The 19705-nt window shown below is 41.5% G+C and overlaps 1 protein-coding gene and 1 pseudogene across 4 annotated transcripts in view; both read left to right on the top strand.

The window, feature by feature from the left end:
* LHFPL2 (LHFPL tetraspan subfamily member 2) overlaps positions 1-14343 on the top strand; it is a 119694-nt gene extending 105351 nt beyond the window's left edge. For 3 of the 4 annotated variants that reach the window (XM_032675174.1, XM_032675175.1, XM_032675176.1), the window contains one exon: positions 13716-14343. In XM_032675174.1, the coding sequence (XP_032531065.1) occupies positions 13716-13972 (257 nt within the window). In that variant the 3' untranslated portion in view covers positions 13973-14343. The remainder of the gene's footprint in view (positions 1-13715) is intronic. The other variant, XM_032675177.1, reaches the window with a different exon arrangement.
* LOC116780517 lies at positions 14024-17991 on the top strand (annotated as a pseudogene).
* Positions 17992-19705: the final 1714 nt, after the last annotated feature.

Genomic DNA, 19705 nt, shown 5'->3' on the forward strand with positions numbered 1-19705 from the left:
TGGCCAAACATGTTTGTGATGACTGTACCTAGACAGGAGGTGTAATGATAGGTATTCAGAGCTTTATGAAGCTGGTTGGCTTCATTTGCTTGGTTGAGACCTAAATTAATCTTACTCTAAACACACATGGAGAAGTAGGTGAAAACTGAATTTACTGACTGCTGCAACCCTCCAGAGCCAGTGTTACAGGCCACAAACTGGCTGATGCTGGCATCTGAAGCACTAGCATGGCAGCTCTTACCATTGTCTGCTTCATGTGAATTCAGTATAAAAGTGTAACACTTACTTCATGTCACCCACAGTGTGAGGTTTGTGCTTCAGAGCAGGATTAGGTCCCTAAATTGGCTAAAGATGCTTCTGTTTACATGATGACATACAAGTAGCATATTGTTTGTCCTTCAGATAAACATGACAAGTTTTCTGTAATCACTCCTGGTTTACAGAATTTACCAGAACCAGCGTGACAAGGAAGCAGCTTGGCAGTGCAGATTAAGCCAGAGGAAGTTGTTAGCTCCTTGCTTTCCTACACTATACTTCAGAAATAATCCATGAAACCATTTTTTCAGGATATACAGTTATTGATTCTTTTCTGCTGGAGGGGTATTTGTATGGAAGAGATTGCTTAGCAGCATAAGTAGATCTTTGGCATGTCTGACTTGGCTCTGTTGAAAAGATAGCTTTACTTACAACTCTGATACCATCTCAAAACACCTAGTCTATCGTATCAGACGAGCAGGAAGTAGATTCTTGTATCTTGGTGTTCTGTAGACCATGTATTTGTGAGAGAATACATGCAAAGACAGTTTTATGTTTTATTATCTATCCAGCTGCACCTGTAATGGGACTTGAGGCCGAAAGGATTGAACAATACAGTTGACAAAGCATTTCTTAGGTGTTAAGGGATAGATCAGTCCTTCTTGAGCTGTACTGATAGAAGCACTTCTCTTCTTATAATTTGGATAAATGACACAGCATGAAACTGGGTAATAGAAAGGTCACATTACTGAAACCGTTGCTATGAGAAGTACGCCTGCCAACATTTGCAGCCAGGCGTCTTGTGGCTCACAACTCATTTTGTAAAGATTAGTTTTCTTGGGTCCACTGCTACTTTTGTGCCAGTAGCATTACAGCATCTGCTTACTTAGTTGCAATTATTTTCTTTATGACTTATAATGGTTGTTAATTTCAGGTTTCTCAATTCCTGAGTTTTGAAAAATGTTTAAGCAATTTGATCAAGAGGGACAGTTGTCAGCATGTTTAAACCATACAGGGATTATGATAGCTAAACTAATGCCCTGACCAGAAAACAAGATACAACCCCGCCTTAATCATTTTAAGCATAACATCATTCTTTCAAATGTGAGCAATTATGTTTTTAATAAGCATAGGAGAAGAATTCACAAAAGAATTTTGTTAATCAGTTTATGTCAGTCCAATATTTGCAAGTATGTCAAACATCTCCTTTTCAAAGATGAGATGCACTCATGGTAGAGTCACCTACAGGAACTCAGGATCTTGCAGATTTAATCTCATTTAAAATCTCTGTATCTTTGCAGTGGAGATTTAATATAATTAGAAACATACAACAAGTTAATTTATTCCTGAAATTCATCATGAAAAAACAGTAACAGACACCGGATGTATCTTTCCAGTGTAGCAAGATTGGTTGTGACCTGGATGATGCCTACAGTGAAATTACAGAACAGAAAGCAACATCTCTTCTGTTATGGCCCTTGGACAAACATGCAAACCCTTATTTAGACCAACAGGAAGAAGCCATACACATATCTGGTCCACGGGGACATTTTTTTTGTGGCAGAAAATGAGAAATACAAAGCTATAAAGGAAGAAAATATGGCTGTTGTTTAAACTCTTCTAATTCCTTTGTTGTAGAGCAAGATTTTCTACCACTTACTTTCAGATTGCAGTACCTTTCATTCTGCAGCCGGAGAAACAGTAATCAGTAGCTCTGGTTTTGGAGACATTTGAGGATTGTTTCATCTGGAAAAGCATCCTTTTTCTGTATTAAAGAGTGCAGAGAATGGAGCCATGTAATTGAATAGATAATTACTACCCAGCAGCAAGAAGTCCACACAGACTTTCATTTGTATGTCTTTTTGGGGAAAGTATTCTATTTTTACAGTCCATGAATCACTTGAAATGCAGAGGCTAGAAGAGGCAGGATGTTATTACCTGACAAGAATCAATTCAAAGTAAATTTTCACAGTAATCATGTAGTTATAGGAAATAAATAATTAATTATCTCTATTGACATACCTTGGTATGCATATAGTGTAGTTGCATATGTGTTTAGAAGTCTTATTTGGGCTGGTGTACTTCACTTCAGTACTAGGTAATATAATCTAAACATAACCTAGCCTCAGAGGAGGGTGGGGTGAACTTAGGACAGAGCCTAAACAAGGTTCGGCTTCCATCTCGAATAGTTTATGAAGTTCATAATCAACAATTTTCTTGGCTTCTTTTTTTAACCTGTGTTGTGGCTGGGTGGACAGGACCCTTCCCCACAGCCAGCAGCTGCCGGACTTGCAGGTAAGCCCAACCTGCCAGCAGCACCCTGACTACATGCCTGGGTGGAAGCTAAGTTAGCTGCACAAACATTGTGTCAGCCACAGAACTTGAGCAGGCCCCTGTGTTTGATTGTGGGAAGCTTGACACCATGTGCCTAAAAAGGCCTTGGGGAGAGTGGTGGGGAAAGGTTGCTGACATGTCAGGAAGGTGAATGGGTTTGGGAGTTCAGCTTCTTTTACTCCTGCTTTGCCATGCTGGAGCACATTTACCAAAAGGCGATAAAATAGCTCCTCTTTAAAGTCTTTCCAGGGTGCTGAGGGCTTCATCTGGGAGGCCTCTCACAGGTCAGCCCCTTCTCGTCTCTTCCTCTGCTCACAGTTGACTGTCTTCTAGCTCAAACTTGACTAAACTGGTTTTGGGGGAAATAAAAGCCTGTAAGAATTGGATTGCATCAGTCAGAAAACCAGCTGTTTCCCAGCTGCACACTGAGAGGTGTCTGTGGTTTACTCAGGTGAATGCATGGATGCATTTTGCTGTCTTGTGGCTTAGGTGGCTGTGCCACTGCCAGTTACATCTTTAACAGGTAGACATCCAGTCAGCCAAAGCAGAGATTTAAGTTTTCCAAGGCTGCTCCAGGCAGACTGGGAAAAGTCTGTCTGCTCGGGCCTAGATGCTGCAGCTTTGTGTCTCCCTCTGTCACCTCAGCAATTTCTCTTCTAGCGTTGCTGGGGGATGACTCAGCTTCTTTCTTTCCAGGATCTGAGAGGCTTGCTTTTTCCCCTTACACATGTCCTTCTCCAAGCAGTGAAGTCTCTTCCACAGTACTTTCTCTTCTTAGGTGTCTCCCAAACTTTCATCCCAAGGTTCATTCTTCTGACCTTTACATTATTTCCCTGTATTACTGTTCATGTCTTCTCCTGTTCCCTTCTGTGGCATCTTGGGGGGTTCCTCCATCAGAAACTGCAGCAGTACCTTGGCAATAATTCAGTGCCAGGAGTGCAGCTTTACCCTCAAATGCAAGGAAACTTCTCCACAATTTTCTAAAATGAAGAGGTGAAATTCAGTTCAAAGCCAGCTGTGTGTAACAATCTATCCTTCCTGCTGAAAGAGTTTGTTTCACAACTCTTGCACTGAGAAATAGTTCAGCCTGTTATACTTACAGGGCATCATTTTCATTTTGGGAGGCTGGATTATTAGGAAGATGGCCTGAGCAGACTGGGATGGGAAACATCTGAAGGGAATGAGGATGTAGAGCTGCTTGTGAAGGTGGATGAAGTAGGATCCAGCTGCACAGGGTGGGCTCAAGGTGTGTGCAGCCACGGAACTGCACAATCCTCGCTGCTGGAACATAAGGAGGCCATTGGGAATTGCAGAGCAGGAAGTGGGAGGTCAGCCAGACCTTTCATCAGCGAGGGTAGAAAAAGCAGAAGACAAGCTGTGGTGGAAGCGCCATGAGGCTGCTATAACTCTTTGAGGATCAGATCATAACATGAAAGGTTGTGATAGTTGCAGCATAGTTTAGGATATTCGGTTGTAGGTTGCATCATGCTGTAAAAAGGCATTATTTTGTCTGAGAAAGGGGCAAATTGGTGAGCAAGGAAAAAAACACCTTGTGAGCTCATGTTGCCTGCAGGCTACGGAAACTGTTGAGCAGACAGAGAGCCCAAGCCAGTAGTAGAGCAGAGCAAGAATGGTTTTGCCCTCGAAGGCAAGGAAGCTTCTTGTTTGTCTTTCTAAAATGCAGAGCATGCATTTTTCAAAAAGCGTATTTCCTCTTTGGATTCAGCTCAGAGTTTTTCTTTTCTGATGCCAGAATTTGGAATTCTTGGGGTGGGAAGAAAGAAAAAAGGGAGGGGAGAGGGATTTCTAATGGAAATCGTGATAGTCTGAACTGCTTTTGCTGTCTGCAGTATAGTGTTTCCTGTAACCTATATGACCAAATGCCAGCATGACGTCTAATACACACTTGGCTGCTGAAAGTTCAAGCAAAGGGGACTGCTGCATTGGAATACACCAGGGAAGGAAAATTGAATTTAAGTGCTAAATTGCTGTTGAGCCTGAGGGAGAGCATTAGTAACTTCAAAGAAATAAAATTAAGATTTCAGTATTTTTTTTAGATTTGTTGGTCAACTCATTTCCTGCACTATCAAGGTGAGCACTTGGGAGCCGGTAGACACGCAGCAGATTAAAATTAATAGAAAAATAAACAAAAATTTCATGTTTTCTGTGATCAAGTTTGGCGACTGATTCTCTTGGCAAGCATAAATCTCTTCCATCCAACAGCCCTTAGTGTGGGACTTGCACACTACCCACTGAGAAACATTTTACTGTGGCACATGTGCACACTGAGGTTCCTTACCTCTACCAGCATAGGTGAGATGCTGTGCATTTCTTTACATCCCTGCCCTAGTGATGTGGGAAAGTGCTGGTGACCGAGAGAGGCCAGGGGGATGGCGGGAGGGTGGCAGGGCTGCCGTTTCTGTCAGATTTTTGCTTCCAGGCCTCAGAGCCAAGACAGATGCTGTTGTTTGTATATAGGATGCAAACACTAGGAAAATATTCAAACTCAGCAAATGCTGTGTTTTTTACTGAAACACAAGACAAAAGATGAAAGGAGCTCTTTTAAGACAGGGGGCTAACTTTCGCTTGGCTCTTGTCTTTGGTGGTCCTAGTGTGGTAGTGAGGAAATCTGGCTTTGAGTTTTGCTTCCTTCCCCAGTACAGATACCCTGCACTCTGCTATTGTACAACTCATGAAGCCACATGAAATTCTCCCCTTCCTGCATCCCCCTTTGAAACCTCTTTCTTCTGGCTGAGCCTTAGTTCCTCTGCAGCTCCTCAGTACCACCCCTGCATCCCTGAGGTTTTGTTTGTACTGCGAGATTGGTATTGAGGAAATGTAATGCTGTGAAAGGATGACTTGCATCCCTTTTACCTCTGCTTGAGTTGAGGCAGGTTGTTGCTTTGTCCTCCCTTACAGAGCTGTGGTAATTTTTCATTCCATTTCTGCTAATTCAGCATAAGCAGTAGTTGGTTTGAAGGACATGACACTCACTGGTTTAACAGCAGTGGAAAAGGTTATGGTGAATGGTGTGAAATGTATTGGGTCTTCTCCTCTGTTTCTTTCATGGACAGAGTAATTGACTTGGCCTAATATTTCCTTCCCTGACTCAGGAACCTCCTGAATTTACCATCCACAACTGAATTTCTCATTTAGCAGCTTAGAGGGAGCCTTTTATTTGGTCAACATAGATTAAAAATACTCAATGTTTATTGGCTTTTAAGGTAAAATGTGAGAGGTGGCTCTGCCTGAGCAATGGCCCTATGAGTGGACAGTGTTTGTTTACCTCTGTATTGCTGAAAACTTGAAAGCATTAGGCTATTCCCCTATAGGGTGCTTTGTTTTGACTTAACTGCTGGGTTGACATCCATCACACAGGAGCCCCCCTGTGTTTTTCTGTTAAAGCAACCTGTATCAAGCTGATAAACTGACTTATTTTTTCGGCTTTCTCGGTAAAACAGAGTAGTTTAGTGTTCCACCAGTAGTTCCCTGCACTGTACTCCTATCACTGTTTCCAGAGCCAAACACCAGTAATGTCATCAGTCGTTTGCATATGTTTGCATAAGTTTGGTTATGTATGAGCATCTTTGATTTGCATAATACTTGGGAAAAGAAACATGAGAGTAGGGATCTTACCCTCTTTCTCATCTTGGTGAAGGCCATGGTTAGGGAACTGCTTTTTCTTCTGGTAACTGAACACCCTTGTATCATCCTAAGACAATTTTAGAGGGGAGAAAAAAATCTGTGCAGGTTTTGAGCCATCACCTAGTTATAGTTTTAAACTATTGATTCTCCTGCCTTAGCTTAGGGTATCCCAGATACACTGAAATCTGTATATGGGAGGGTCATCTGCAGTGACTCCAGGTATGAAGGTATGGACCTTGCCTGCTGGCAGCCCTTCCCATCCTCAACACCCATGCTTCTAACTTAGGCCAAATCATCTCTGTTTGTATGACTCTGCACCGATTGTGGTGTCCAGGTAGGCTTTTAAGGCATTAATCTTCTTAAGGTTACGAATTTTTCCTTTGTTGGATCTGTAGCATTTCCAAGCAGGCCAGAGGCCATCTCCAAGGCACTAGAGTGTGCAGAGTCTCCCCTCTTTTGGGGCAAAGACTTACTTACCTCTGGTCAGCTGCTTGCATTTGATGGATCTGGCAGCCATCCAGGGGGATAGAGAGAACTGCAGAGGCAGGTCTTGTGCCCTGTGCTGTGGGTACTGTCACAATGCTCCATTCAGCATCTCAGCAATACCCTGGTGCTTTTCGTATAGCCAATGTGGAGTGGTGGGACCACCATGTCAGATGGCCTGAGCCCACCTCGTGAGCTCTCATCTGATCAAAATGGTATTACTGAATCATTTTACAGGGCTGAAGGTGTCTGTTGTGCAGCTGCTGAGTTGGAGGCCATCACTTTGCCTGTTGGTCAGCGGGTAAAGCGATCAAAAATGCACAAATAGTGACCTGGTAGTATCCCTGCAGAGTTTGTCAGGGAAAGTTTGTGTATGTGAAAGCCTCCTTGACTTAAGCTAGAGCAGTACATTTGTAGATATATTTAACACCTGAAATTGTTCAGGTAGCATACTGACATATGGAAATATGAGTAATAAAGGCAGGGTGCCTGGCCGATGCAGTGTCCCCGGGCTGTGTCTTAATCTTCTGTGGTTGCTCAGATGATGAAGACAATCAGGATCACTGCCACTGGGGTTGAGGCCCACCTGCACTGCACTGCAAGGCTAGTCCCTCCCTGCCTTTACCCTTTTTCTCTTCCTCCCTTACAATGTTGTTGCTCAGTTGTGCTGCTCCATGGGAGCCTGTTGCAGTGCCACCTCATTGATCACAGCTGCTTAATTTCCCGTTTCTTCAGCACTATTTAAAAGCTTTTTTTACTATTTTGCTGGGAAATGAGTAGATAGTTTGAGGCTTTGCAATGGAAATTGGCTTTGTTAGTATATACTGTTGTTTAATGTGGCAGAACAGCAGCTGCACAGGAGACTGTCAAAATTAAATAGCATGCCTTCACTTAGTAAATAAGCATCTGCCTAACTCCTGCCTCAAGGGTTGCTTCCAGGGTTGGAATGAAAAAGCTTTTACTCAGATCTGACCCCAACACATAATGTGGTGTACAAATGCCCACAACAATAGACTGGTCTGTTGGTTTTTCACAGTGTTGACTTGGCAGCTACTGCAGTGTATAAAAACCAGGAGCAATTGCTTGATGCAGGTGCAGGCCCTTAAAAGGGGAAAAGTTCTTGGTGCACGAATACAAAAAAAAAGGAAAAGCACTACTGAACTGTCTTCAAAAACATTGTTGCACAGTGATGCAGTCTATTGATATTGATATTCAGTGTGCTGTAATGTTTTGCTTTGGTGTTTGAGGAGACATCGTTTTAGTATAGAAGGCCTGATGTTTAATAGGCTGTTGTAATCAGGAAATAAACTAATAATGACATTAAAATCTAAATCTCATAAAGGCTTCTTTTTGAAAGTGAGTAATTACGACCTGATAATAAAAGGTTATGTGACCAAATTGCCTTCAATGAAATATGGGAAAATGTTCTCTGCTGACAGACTTACACCAAAGGGGTAGAGATGAGGTCTCTGGATAAAAAAAGGTAATTTGAATAGTTTGTGTTGTCATTCCTAGGCATCTGACAACATTTTGTGGCATTCTTTCAGACCTCTGTTTTAAGGAATCCCAAGAAGAAAGGTAACTGAGAACTGGCAACAAATAACAAAAAAGAAAATGTAATTATGAAAAATTATCATACTGATTTCAAAAAGTGGGATAGAGATAATTAAGAATTAGGAACAAAAGTATGTGTACATTAGAAGCTGCACTCTCAGGAGTGCAGCTGTGCTTAGAGAAGGGGTTAAATCTAGAACAGAGCAAGCTCGAGCTCTGTGAGCCTGTAGAGGAGCACAGTGGAAAACAGCTTGTAATGTTTTCAAAGTGAATTTGTTTCTCTCAGTAGGGTGAACAAACAGCAAAAATTCCGCAGGTAGATTAGCTGTGAATTAAATATAATTTACAGCAGCATGAAGAACTGAAAGGATTCCTTGCAGAAAACTTTTCTTCAGACACAGCACTCAATTTGTGTTCTCTGTTCCATCTCTTGAACATTGGCTTCTGTTCAAAGCTTCTCTTCAAAGACAGAGGGACAATAGCAAAATCTGATTTATTAGAAAAAGAAATGTCTATCATTAACATTTACTGTCCTCCCACCAGATATGTCTCCAGGCAAATTGTCAACAGGAGATAGTTGTTGCTTTATCAGATTCTGCTGACATAAAATCATACAACACAAAACTGAGCTTTGTACTGCTATGGCTAACAAAAACTTAATTGCTTTAATCTTAATTTATATCATTAAATGGCTTAGAATGCTGAACAATACAGACTAAATACAGAATTAATATTTGAATGAATCAAGTGCAAGAAAAAGTGAATGACACTCAAGTAACTTGAGAATTATAATAGTTAATCAATCCAGAGAGCAACTTTTACCACAAATCACAATTGGTGTCCCCCAGGGATCAGTATGGGACCCAATGCTATTTAATGTCTTCGTAAGTGATCTGGAAGATAGGATAAAGACAAAGTTTTCTGATGAGACCAAACTGAGTGGGGAAGTGGGTACCTGGGAAGGGAGAAGCATCCTGCAGGAAGACCTTGATAGGATGGAAGAGTAGGCTAACAAGAACCTTATGAAGATCAACAAGGAGAAGTGTAAGTATGCTTTTCCCCCTGGAAAAGCATAATCCAAGAGTGCAGCCTGGGCTGGGATCTACCCTTTTAGGGAGCAGCTCTGGGGGAAGGCACCGGGGGTCCTGGTGGACAACGTTCAGTGTGAGGGACTGTGTGCTGCTGTGGTACAGCAAGGTGACAGGATGCTGGGTGGCATGAAGGGCATCACCAGCAGAGATGAAGAAATCATTATCCCACTCTAATCAGGGCTTTTCAGGCGTCACCTGGAATACTGTGTTCAGTTTTGGTGCCTGCTGTACAAAAAAGATGTGGACAGGCTGGAGATGATCTGGAGAAGGGCCAAAAAAGATGATCGGAGGCCTAGGAAGCCTGCCATGTGATGAACAGCTGAGAGAACTGGGTTTGTTCAGCCTTGAGAAAGGAAGGCTTACAGGAGACCTTATCCCCATGTTCCAGTATTTAACAAATGGCTACAGAGAAGATGGAGACTCCCTTTTTATAAGGAGTCATATGTAAAAGATGAGAAGTGATGGGTACAAGTTACTGCTGGCAAGATTCTAATTGGACACCAGATGAAAATTTTTCACAATGAGAATGATCAGCCATTGGACTAATCTCCCCAGGGAAGTGGTGTATTCTGTAATGTTGGACACTTTTAAGGTTCAGCTGGAGAAGGTGCTGGGCCATCTTTGTCTAGACCATGCTTTTAACCAAGAAAGGTTGGACCAGATGATCTTTTGGGTCCCCTTCCAACCTAGTATTCTATGATTATAATATTTTATACACAAATCTATAGATTGTATTAGAAGCTGGTCTTGTGCTCTTCTGCCTTGTTGGAACAAATGTACGCTTGGCTCCCTTTCCAGCCCCTTGTAAGCCTGGCCTCCAGGCCATGCTCTCTGCTGTGTTTCATTCATGTCCAAGATACCTTTGCTTTTGGCTCTGTGCAGTCCATCCAGTGCCCACCTCTATCTTTCTCAAGGGACTCTTCAAAAAACAAAACTGAGAGACCACTTGCTCGTTTGTGCTGTCCACAAACAACTGAAAACCTCTTTCTCTTCCTTCCATATTTTCCTTAAGACTCTCTTGTTACAGAAGCTGTAAGAAAAACACTTGGTAACCAGCAGGCTATGGATTTGATTTGGTATCCTGTTCAGGGTTATCACACTTGTGCCCTGTGCTCCATCTCTGTGTGTCTTGTCTGAAAAGCAGATTGTCAGGTACTGGAGGCAGAAACTGCGAGCACAGATCCCAGGTTGTGTGGTAATGCAAATAAATAACCAAAGGAAGAGAGCTGCATGCAGGAGAGACCCAGGGACTAAACAGCAGCTACAGAAAGGCAAGGTTTTAGGCAGTTAGGCTTAAACTTCTGTCAAGGAAGCAATGAGGTGTAATGGGCCTGGTCAGGCTCTGCCCCATGGACAGTGGTATGAGTAATCAGCGCTGAGAATTTACAGTGTTTTTTCCCCTTGTGGATCATGTCACCAGTGACTGGCCTCTAAGTGGGTTTTGCTCAGCTTAGCAGCTGTTTGTACATGTGTTTGATCTAGATCAAGGCTACAGTGTTATCTGTAGAAGCAGCCCTCTGGCTTTTTTGTGTTGCATGAAATGGTTGTGCAGTGCTCCTTAGGGGTGGAAGAGCACAGAGACTGATGAGCTATTCCCATCGCATTTAACCATTGCGCCTATTTAAAAGCAGAACAAGACTTTCCAAGTAGCATCACAATCTCTCCTGCCCCTGCTGTATCTTACTTTGTTCTTTCCACATGCAATTTTTTCCTTCTCATCCCTCTGCATCCATGTTCCCAGGAACAGAGAGGTGGTTCTTTTTCAGGCATTTCTGATTGCAGGTAGTTGAACAGTTAAATGCTTTGATTTACTGGCTTCTAATGTAAGCAATGGTTTGCTCTGCTGGTGGGTGGTAAAGCATCGTCTGTCTGTTTTGTTCAAACTGCAGGAGTCATTAAGATGAGCTCTGCAGCCTGTGACTGTCTCTTCTGTAGTTACTGTGAAGCAAGAGAAAAAGCTTCTCTTTAATCGAGCACTACTTTCTGGGCAGGTTGGGAGAGTCAGGAAGGGACCCTGCACAGCTCAGCCATTGCTTTGAGTATTTGAGCGTTGAGATAAGTATGTTATGAGAAGCCTGTGCCTCTCCACTTGCTGTTACCATGAAATCAGAGTGCATTCCTGTTGTGGGTATGTTGAATTGGCTTAATGGAATAATCTTTGTTCACTTTTCCTGGCAAGCAGGAGGAACTAGTTATTAATTAAATAAAAAATGATAAATACTAGTGATAGTGCTAAGAGGCATATGAGAAGCTTTCTGTCTGCCCTGAAATGGGACTTGTAGAAAGGAGGTTTGGTAGTGAAAATATTACTTTTTTTTAAATTATTATTATCATGCTGGGTGTTTAAGAAAGGACTTGACATGGCATGTAGTGCCATGGTCTAGTAGGCAGTATTTGTTCAAAGGTTGGACTCAATGATCTCAGAGCTCTTTTCCAAACTGAATGATTCTGTGATTCTGTGAAATTATGGGCTGTAGTCAGTATTTCTCCAGGAATTTTCTGTGCTTTCTTAAAAAACGTTCCAAGTCAGTAAAGTCCTGATGGCTACATTTTGGCAGAGCTGCTGCAGCCTTCTGAGGGGCTGAGTTTTGGGTAATGGCTTTTCACTTGAAGCATACATACCATGAATCAGTAGCTTTCAGGAGTTGCTCAGTACTCTAGTTTTGGTAAAAAGAAATGGATGTATCTTCTTGGTCCTGTTTCTGACTCAGCCCTAAGGCAGGTTTGCTGTTAAACATGGGCTCTAGGTTTGTGAATGATGGAGAGGTAAACTTGAAAAACTTCCTTGTTGGCAGCAGCTGCATTGGCGTTTCAGATCCAGCTTCACCAAAGGGCTTGTGATCTTTAGAGAAAATGGCAACTGGCCCAAACCAGTGTACAGTCAGAAAGATACATAGTGTGGTCATGCTGATTGCACAGAACAGGAAATAGTAACAAACAGAGAAGAAGGAACTGCTGGTGTTTAGTCTGAAATGGCTGCAGGGCTCAGCAGGAGGAACGCACAGCTTATGCAGGTCTGTCCAAGATAAAGCAATACTTTATATTTAATGTAGCTTGGCCAACCAGCCAGGAAACACTGCATAAAAGTTGTCATTAGTTCTTAAAGGTAGGCAGTGATAAAATCCCTTCACGGAGAATAGATATCACTCACTAATGGATTATGCTGCCCCAAAGAATTTAGGTCATTCATGTCCATGGTGTTGTGTCATCATTAGAAAAATGCTGGAGGAAGGAATTTCTTTTGTGAAATGTCTGGCATTCATAGACATTGATTTTAGGCAGTTGGATGATGTTTTTTGTGGTTTGCATAAATTAACTGCTTACTAGCTAGGACCCACCTTTTTGTTCTCTGTAAGGAAGATTTCTTGCATCTGGCTGAATTTCTTTGAACAAAAAATTAAGGAAACATAATGTACTGCAGAAAACCTAACCGAATGGAAGAAGGTGTGCACAAGTCTTCAGAGCTGTTCTTGGTAATCTCTTAGTATATCACATAACTTTCTGCCCACTTCTAGAAGGTGGCAGCACTTTTAGCAGCTATTTTTGTCAAGATGCCAGTTTGAATAAAGGGTTTTACAGTGTGGGACAAGTTAATCAGAAATATTTTTGGGATCTGAAAGGCTGTATTAATTTTCTGGATAAACTGGTTGTGTTTAAGCAAAAACTGGTTCTTTGAATTCTTCCTGTTCTTGTAAGTAAAATTTCAAGGAAAACAGAAACCAAATTTTGATAGCTGTGAGTTGTCCTGATGTTTAGCTCCTTCCTACATACCTTGTACAAGGGAGATGTGTGTTTAATTCACTGTGATTTTTTTTTAGCAGGCCCCTAAGAGAGCACTTTAGCCACTAGCATATTAGGCATTTTGATTAAATCTCCTGTCACACATTATGTGTGCAGGGACACTAAGGTGACTTGTAATTTCTTTAATTAAGTCCTTCACTGCTTAGAGACTGGTCCTCACAGAGAAAACTGTGAACAGGAGAGACAATCAGATGAGTAAAACATCTCGTCTGAACTTCTCAGTTCCAAACTGAGGTGCAGCAGGGTGTTCAGGCAGTTCAGTAAGATGGGGAGTTGAGGCTTTTGCTCCTGCATCACTAGAAAAGTGAACTAGGAACTAGTTAGTGGTACTAGGCCATTATCATATAAAATAAGCCTTTCACAAGATAAACCACAGGGTAACTCCAAATTCATTTAAAAGGCTGCACGGCATATGGCAGGGAACAATCAGTAAAGGAGGAGCAGTTTTCTCCTAATCCTGGTACTTAGGAGTGGGTAGTGACCATTACTACATGTGCTGCATTTGGTGTTATACTGACTGTTTGTTAAACTTCTTTCTGTTTTTATTTATAGGGCTCTTCCTTATCTTAGGCTTGATACTTTACCCTGCAGGTTGGGGATGCCAGAAGGCAATAAGCTATTGTGGACCTTATGCTTCTGCTTACAAACTAGGAGACTGCTCCTTGGGCTGGGCTTTCTACACAGCCATCGGTGGCACTGTTCTGACGTTCATCTGTGCAGTCTTCTCGGCGCAAGCTGAAATAGCCACGTCCAGTGACAAAGTGCAAGAAGAAATAGAAGAAGGAAAAAACCTTATCTGCCTCCTTTAACTACAGTGGGGAAAAATACCAGCATCTGGATCTTTATCTGCTTTCCATTGACTGGACAAGCAGATCCACTTACCTGTTTTTACCATTTGTGTGATTGAGCCCCATGCATTCCAGCCCCGAACTACTGAAAGGGGGCTTTCTTCCTTGCTGGGCAATGGGGATCAGAGAAAGGATCCCAAGAAAGCAGAATGTAAATACTTGGGGATATTTTTAGTTTCATTCTGTGATCAGGACACAGTGGAATATATTGATCTGACTGGGGATGTGAGTAAACACCTGTATATAGCAGGAATGTTGTTATAACTGACAAATTCTGATCAATTGGATTGCCTAACCCACCCTGGTCACTTTGAAGAATTTGGGTTTAAAATAATAAAAGATAGCACATTTTTTTCTTTTCTTATGCAAAAAAAGAAGCCTATTTTACTGAGGTTTTGTTTCCAAGGGCTCCCCTCACTGGTGAATATTTCTTCACCACCACCTGATTTGGTACCATACTTTTCATTGAGGTGCTTTTTGATACTGAACTTCCTGAGAGTACAGTGCCTTCTTGGATAGGAAGTCTATGCTGGAGAGAGCAAAGCTGACTTGATGCAGTTCACACCAATCCTTAAGCATTTAGAAAGTTAAGTCCCTGCCAGGTTTCTCTGTCTTGAAACTTAAGAGTGCAAGGTGTGTGCCACTTGTTACTTAGCAGGTAAATTATTTTGTTTCCACTGACTAGACAGAAAAGTTGTTGTTGCACTGGCTCTCACCTCTCACCTGATTCAGATAAAACTGAAGTATTCCTACAGCCTTTATTAAAACTTCTGAACTCCCAAGCAGATGACAACTCCCCATGACACCAGCCTGACCTGGGCTACAGCCTCTCCTACAGCTGTGGATCTCATGTTTTACTTCAGCAGTATTTCTTTTTCTGTCATCAATGAAACCTCATTCACAGTCTACAGATCAGTCTGTCTCATGACCCAGAGGCACATTAATCTTTGGGAAATCAAAATTTTTCAGGAAGTCTGGCCAAATTCTACATGGCTGGGAAGATTTTGTCTTTTTTTTTTTTAACTGTGTGTGGTATGGACCTTTTTCCAGTTAAACCAGCAGAAATTAAACAGACCTTGCACAACTGACATTCCTTTCTCAAAGGCAGTTGGTTGTGTTACTTGTGATGTTGCCTCACTTACTAGAACTACTTGGGAAAACAAGTTTGAAAGGTATTTAAAAAAAAAAAAATGTAGCTGTGCCATAGGAGCATTGGGGATAATTCATCTGAGAAATAGTTCTAATGAAATACTAGGTGAATTTTAGATTCCTCTTCTTACTTCTAGGTAGTTTAACATCATCCAAATGACAGTGTTGCTTCACTGTGTAATACGGAGCAGAGATTCTTGTTGATGTGTGGTCAGCCCCTTAAAGCGTGCCATTAGTTATTTATAGGTATTAAAAAATCATTGCTACTGTACAGGTAGATAGCCAATTTCAAGACACTGCTCAAGTCCTTTGCAATACCAGAGCTGCTCAGCAGCCCTGACCACATGCCCAGGGCCAGCCTCAAGGACGGGGCGAACAGCCGCAGAGTTGGGGCCCTCTTCCAGCGCCTGCCATGCCCTACGGACATGTGCCTGTCTGTGCCTAGTGCTCCTTCAGACCATGTGCTGGACGGATACAGAGGTGACTTCTGAGACACAGTGCAATGAATAAGGTCAACTTTTGCCTATCTGCAGAAAGGGACTGTTTTAATCTAGCCTCTTCCTGCATTCACCTGCTCCTGCAACCCACATCCACCATCTTCTAGTTAAAAACGGGTAATTCGCTTCTCTTTTAAATATTTATTTTTAACACACCCTCCCTCAAAAGTTATGATCTGGGACCATTTCTGCCAACTGCCTGCACAAAGCACGATTTTAACAAAGCAAAATTACCAGCACAAAGCAGTGCCCGAGGATGAAAATCACAGCCTGCACACTCTGTCCACAGCTGTGTTTGTCTCCTTGGTTTTGCCTCATAAACACTCCCCCCCCCACACCTGAATGGCATGCACTGGGCTTGTCCCCGGGGTCCAGTGAGGCGTCCTCCAGGCGTCCCTCCTGAGCCCCCACTGGAGCGTGTGCTGGAGCCTGGCTGCCAGCTAAGCTCTGCTGTTGGGAAATGGGGGGCTAGCGGTTGTACAAGTAGCATATAGCTCAGTTAAAAATTAATGAATAAGTAGATTTACTGTTTTAGATTTCCTGGGTGGGTGGCAATCCAATGTCCAGGTCACCACTGCCAACAAATCTTGACACTATATTAGGGTGAGAAATGCTGCTTTGGCTTGAGCACTTGATTAGTCAGAATTAAGTCAGTTCTTCCAAAGGTATAGAGGGCATACACCGCTCTGGCTGAGACGCAAACAATGAGCAATCTTCACTTACATTACTAGCTGACCTCTGCTGTGATCTACACAATGCTTAAAAAAATTTCAATAGTGCATTTTTGGGTTTTTTTTAAGTACGAAGGAGATATTTTCAGTGGCATATTTTGCTTTTGTTTGCATTTGTAACCAAGAAGAACCAGCTTTTCTGCTTGTTGCTGGTATATTATCAGCTTGCTCTGCAACAGCATAATCAACTAACTTGCAAGAATACCCACGTTCATCACATTGCACAGATAGAAGACAGGCTGGGAAGAAATACAGAATAAATATAATCAGAATTTCTTTTCTCAGGGTTCTGTTTTTCTAGCAAGTGATAAGATGGTATATACTGCGGATTTTTTTTCCTGGATGAGGTTTTCGTGTGCAGGAGAATGCACTCAGTAAATTTCACAGCTGTTTAAATTGCTCCTGAAGTTCACCTCAGCAGCAGCTTTGGAAGAAAAAAAAAAAGAAAGAAAAATCAGCTTAAAGCTAATTTAACTGATTTCATGAGTGGGCTGCAGAGTGTAACTGCTTCTTAATGTACATGCACTGCATAGATCTAGAAAAATTTGCTGTGGATTCTTTCAAACCTGTGTGCCAGTTAATTCAGTTTAACTTTGTTTTTGTGGTATTGAAGAATTCTTCAAACATCTGTGGTTTCATCAACTTCTTAAACTTGTATTCAATAAAGTGCCATAGACCTCTTTAACTGTAGCATATTTAAATATATATATGTGTGTATATATATATGTGTGTAGATACACACATACACACACACACATATACATATATATATATATACACAAACTTGTGTGAGATGTGCAATACCAGGAATAGATTTTGTGGTGGGCTTTTTTGTTTTTTAACTTTAGTTTTTGCTTTTAAACAAGTGATTTGAAAAGGGACTTCCCAGGGAAGAAGTGGCTGGAATTTGGTGGTGTGGATATAGAGTAATGCAATAGAATCACTGATGCTGAAGATTAATACAACAGTAGTAAAAGTGGCTTGAAGAGTTAACAAAAATATCTTCTAGATTGATTTGAATTACTCAGATCTATGTAATACAAACACTTCCAATGTGAAGTTGTGTCCACCTCTGGCCACACTCTACAAACTGAAAAGGCTCAGCAAGGTTTCTTGATGTGCTTTATCTGTAATGCAGCACTGCAAAAAAACATTGCTACTGAGCTATTGTTTCTAGGTTGTCTATATCACCTTTGTATCTATTTTACTTAATAAAGTTCTCTGGATTCTGAGATTTTTTTTTTTCAGCTAAATCATTTCCATTTTGCTTTGTTACCCCCCATCAGAGTTTCCTATGTCCTAGTGGTAAATGGAAAGGAATTCAGGCCTTCCTTGAAAGCCATGGGCACTGGTGCCTACCTCAAGGAAAGGACAGAGTCCAACAAAAGCAGAGCACGGCAGCAACACAGACACCACAGCTCCTCTGTATAGGAAGTGTGGCTGCACCAATCCAGCTAGAGTAGTTTTTGAGCCATGGTTTATTTGTGGTACTATTTTGTTGTTCTTGAGTCACCACTATGTAAATTTGTTAGCATGAATGATGTAACTAATGCCTTATTTTTAATCTAAATTTCAATTAAAATGTGAGTTTTCAAACTTTTAACAGGAGTCTGACTACCTTAATTCAAACATATTGTACAAGCTGAGCCACAGCCAGGTAGCTTTAATTGTAGCTTTAAAGAGCATTTAAGATCCCAGCCCAATGATATAGTTCAGATTCCCATCTGACTTTAACAACTCTTACTGCTTACTAATCAAAAGTATGCGATGTGAAATTGTAACTGTGTTATACAATACAGTTGCATTAGCGAGACTTTCTAATTGAATATAGGTCTGAGAAGTGTGTTTCATTTTGCAACAAAAGCACTGCAGTTCCTTTCTCATGAAAAGGGGTAACAAAGGTTGTGAAACAAATATTGCTTGATCACACATGGAGTTTTAAAATGGTGTTTGCCACTGTGCGTCTTACCTTTCAACAGTGACTTGGCAAACACTAGGGAAAAGCTACAAAGCCAACCTACAGCAGAACCAGGAGTAAGGTTTTCAGCAGTTTAAAGAAAAGTCAGGATGGTTACTTATTTCTCATAGTTGCTAGGGTCCACTTGTATTAAATTTATATATAATTAATGGCATGTAGTTTAATTACACTTATAACAGTTTCCAAAGTTCCAAGAAATAGCGCTAGGTTAAAACTTGGAACATTTAGAAACCTACAATGCAGAAGTAGTTAGGGAATAGGTGCCACTCAATACACCACTTACCTTAGTCACCTTTATGAATTTCAAAGCAGATATAGATACAGCAGTTATTCTATAAATAAAAAAAATACTGCTTGAAGAAATTATGAAGTACTGATTTGAATGGCTAAAAATATTACCTTCATATTTCAGTGAAGTTCATCAAGTTGGCAATAGGGAGCACAGAGTTTAAGTCTCTACTTGTGTGTATTGTTACAGATTTCTGTATTCTTCCCCAAGCTCCAGCTAGGTTGAGAAAGGTGATGCAATGACAAAGTGGATGTGTATTACCCATATCAGAGGAACAGGAATATAAAGAAGTTGTCTTGTTCTGTGATTCACTGAAAGCTTGTTTTCAAATAGATGCCTTTTATTTGGAGTATTTTCATATTGGTGGGATTCTGAAAGCATAGTCCCTAACCAGCTTTAGGTATCACTCAGATGCAGTGGGATCAGTAATTTGGTCTGACCAAGGTAAAGAAAAAAGAATTCCCAATTTAATGACCTAGGTCATAGGTGTGACTTGATGATCTCAGAGGTCTTTTCCAACCTAACTGATTCTGTACTCTGACCACTTCCAATTGTTCTCTTACGTTGGACAAAAAGTGTCACTGCAATGCCCCATCCAGGATATCCACTTTTTCTTCTAAAACTTCAAAAATACATGCACAACAAAGACAACAGTTCTGCACTGCAAAACAGCAACTGTGCTTTGGCATGTACGCAATGACTACGGCTCAGGCATACACAACTATTTAATTAGCCTATAAACATGATAAAATCTCCTTGCAGCACTGTCAGCTGGAAGAGTGGCAGAGCAGCTGATGCCACAGAAGCACCAGTGGTCAGAGGCAGCTGTTCTGTACAGTGGCCTGGCCTCCGGTCACCGTATCCTGCTCAGCTCCAGCTGTACAGGGTTGAGAGCAGAAACACTGAGAGCATGGCCACAAGTAACTGGACTTCAAATGAGGCTTGTTTTCCAGGCCCCTGCACTAGCCCTTTCCAAGCATACTTCCAATTACAAATACAGCCCCAAACTTTATCAAAAATCAGTCCCTGACATTTCCCATCTTTCCAGCT

This window comes from Chiroxiphia lanceolata, chromosome Z (assembly GCF_009829145.1).
Source record: "Chiroxiphia lanceolata isolate bChiLan1 chromosome Z, bChiLan1.pri, whole genome shotgun sequence".
NCBI classification, from domain to species: domain Eukaryota; kingdom Metazoa; phylum Chordata; class Aves; order Passeriformes; family Pipridae; genus Chiroxiphia; species Chiroxiphia lanceolata.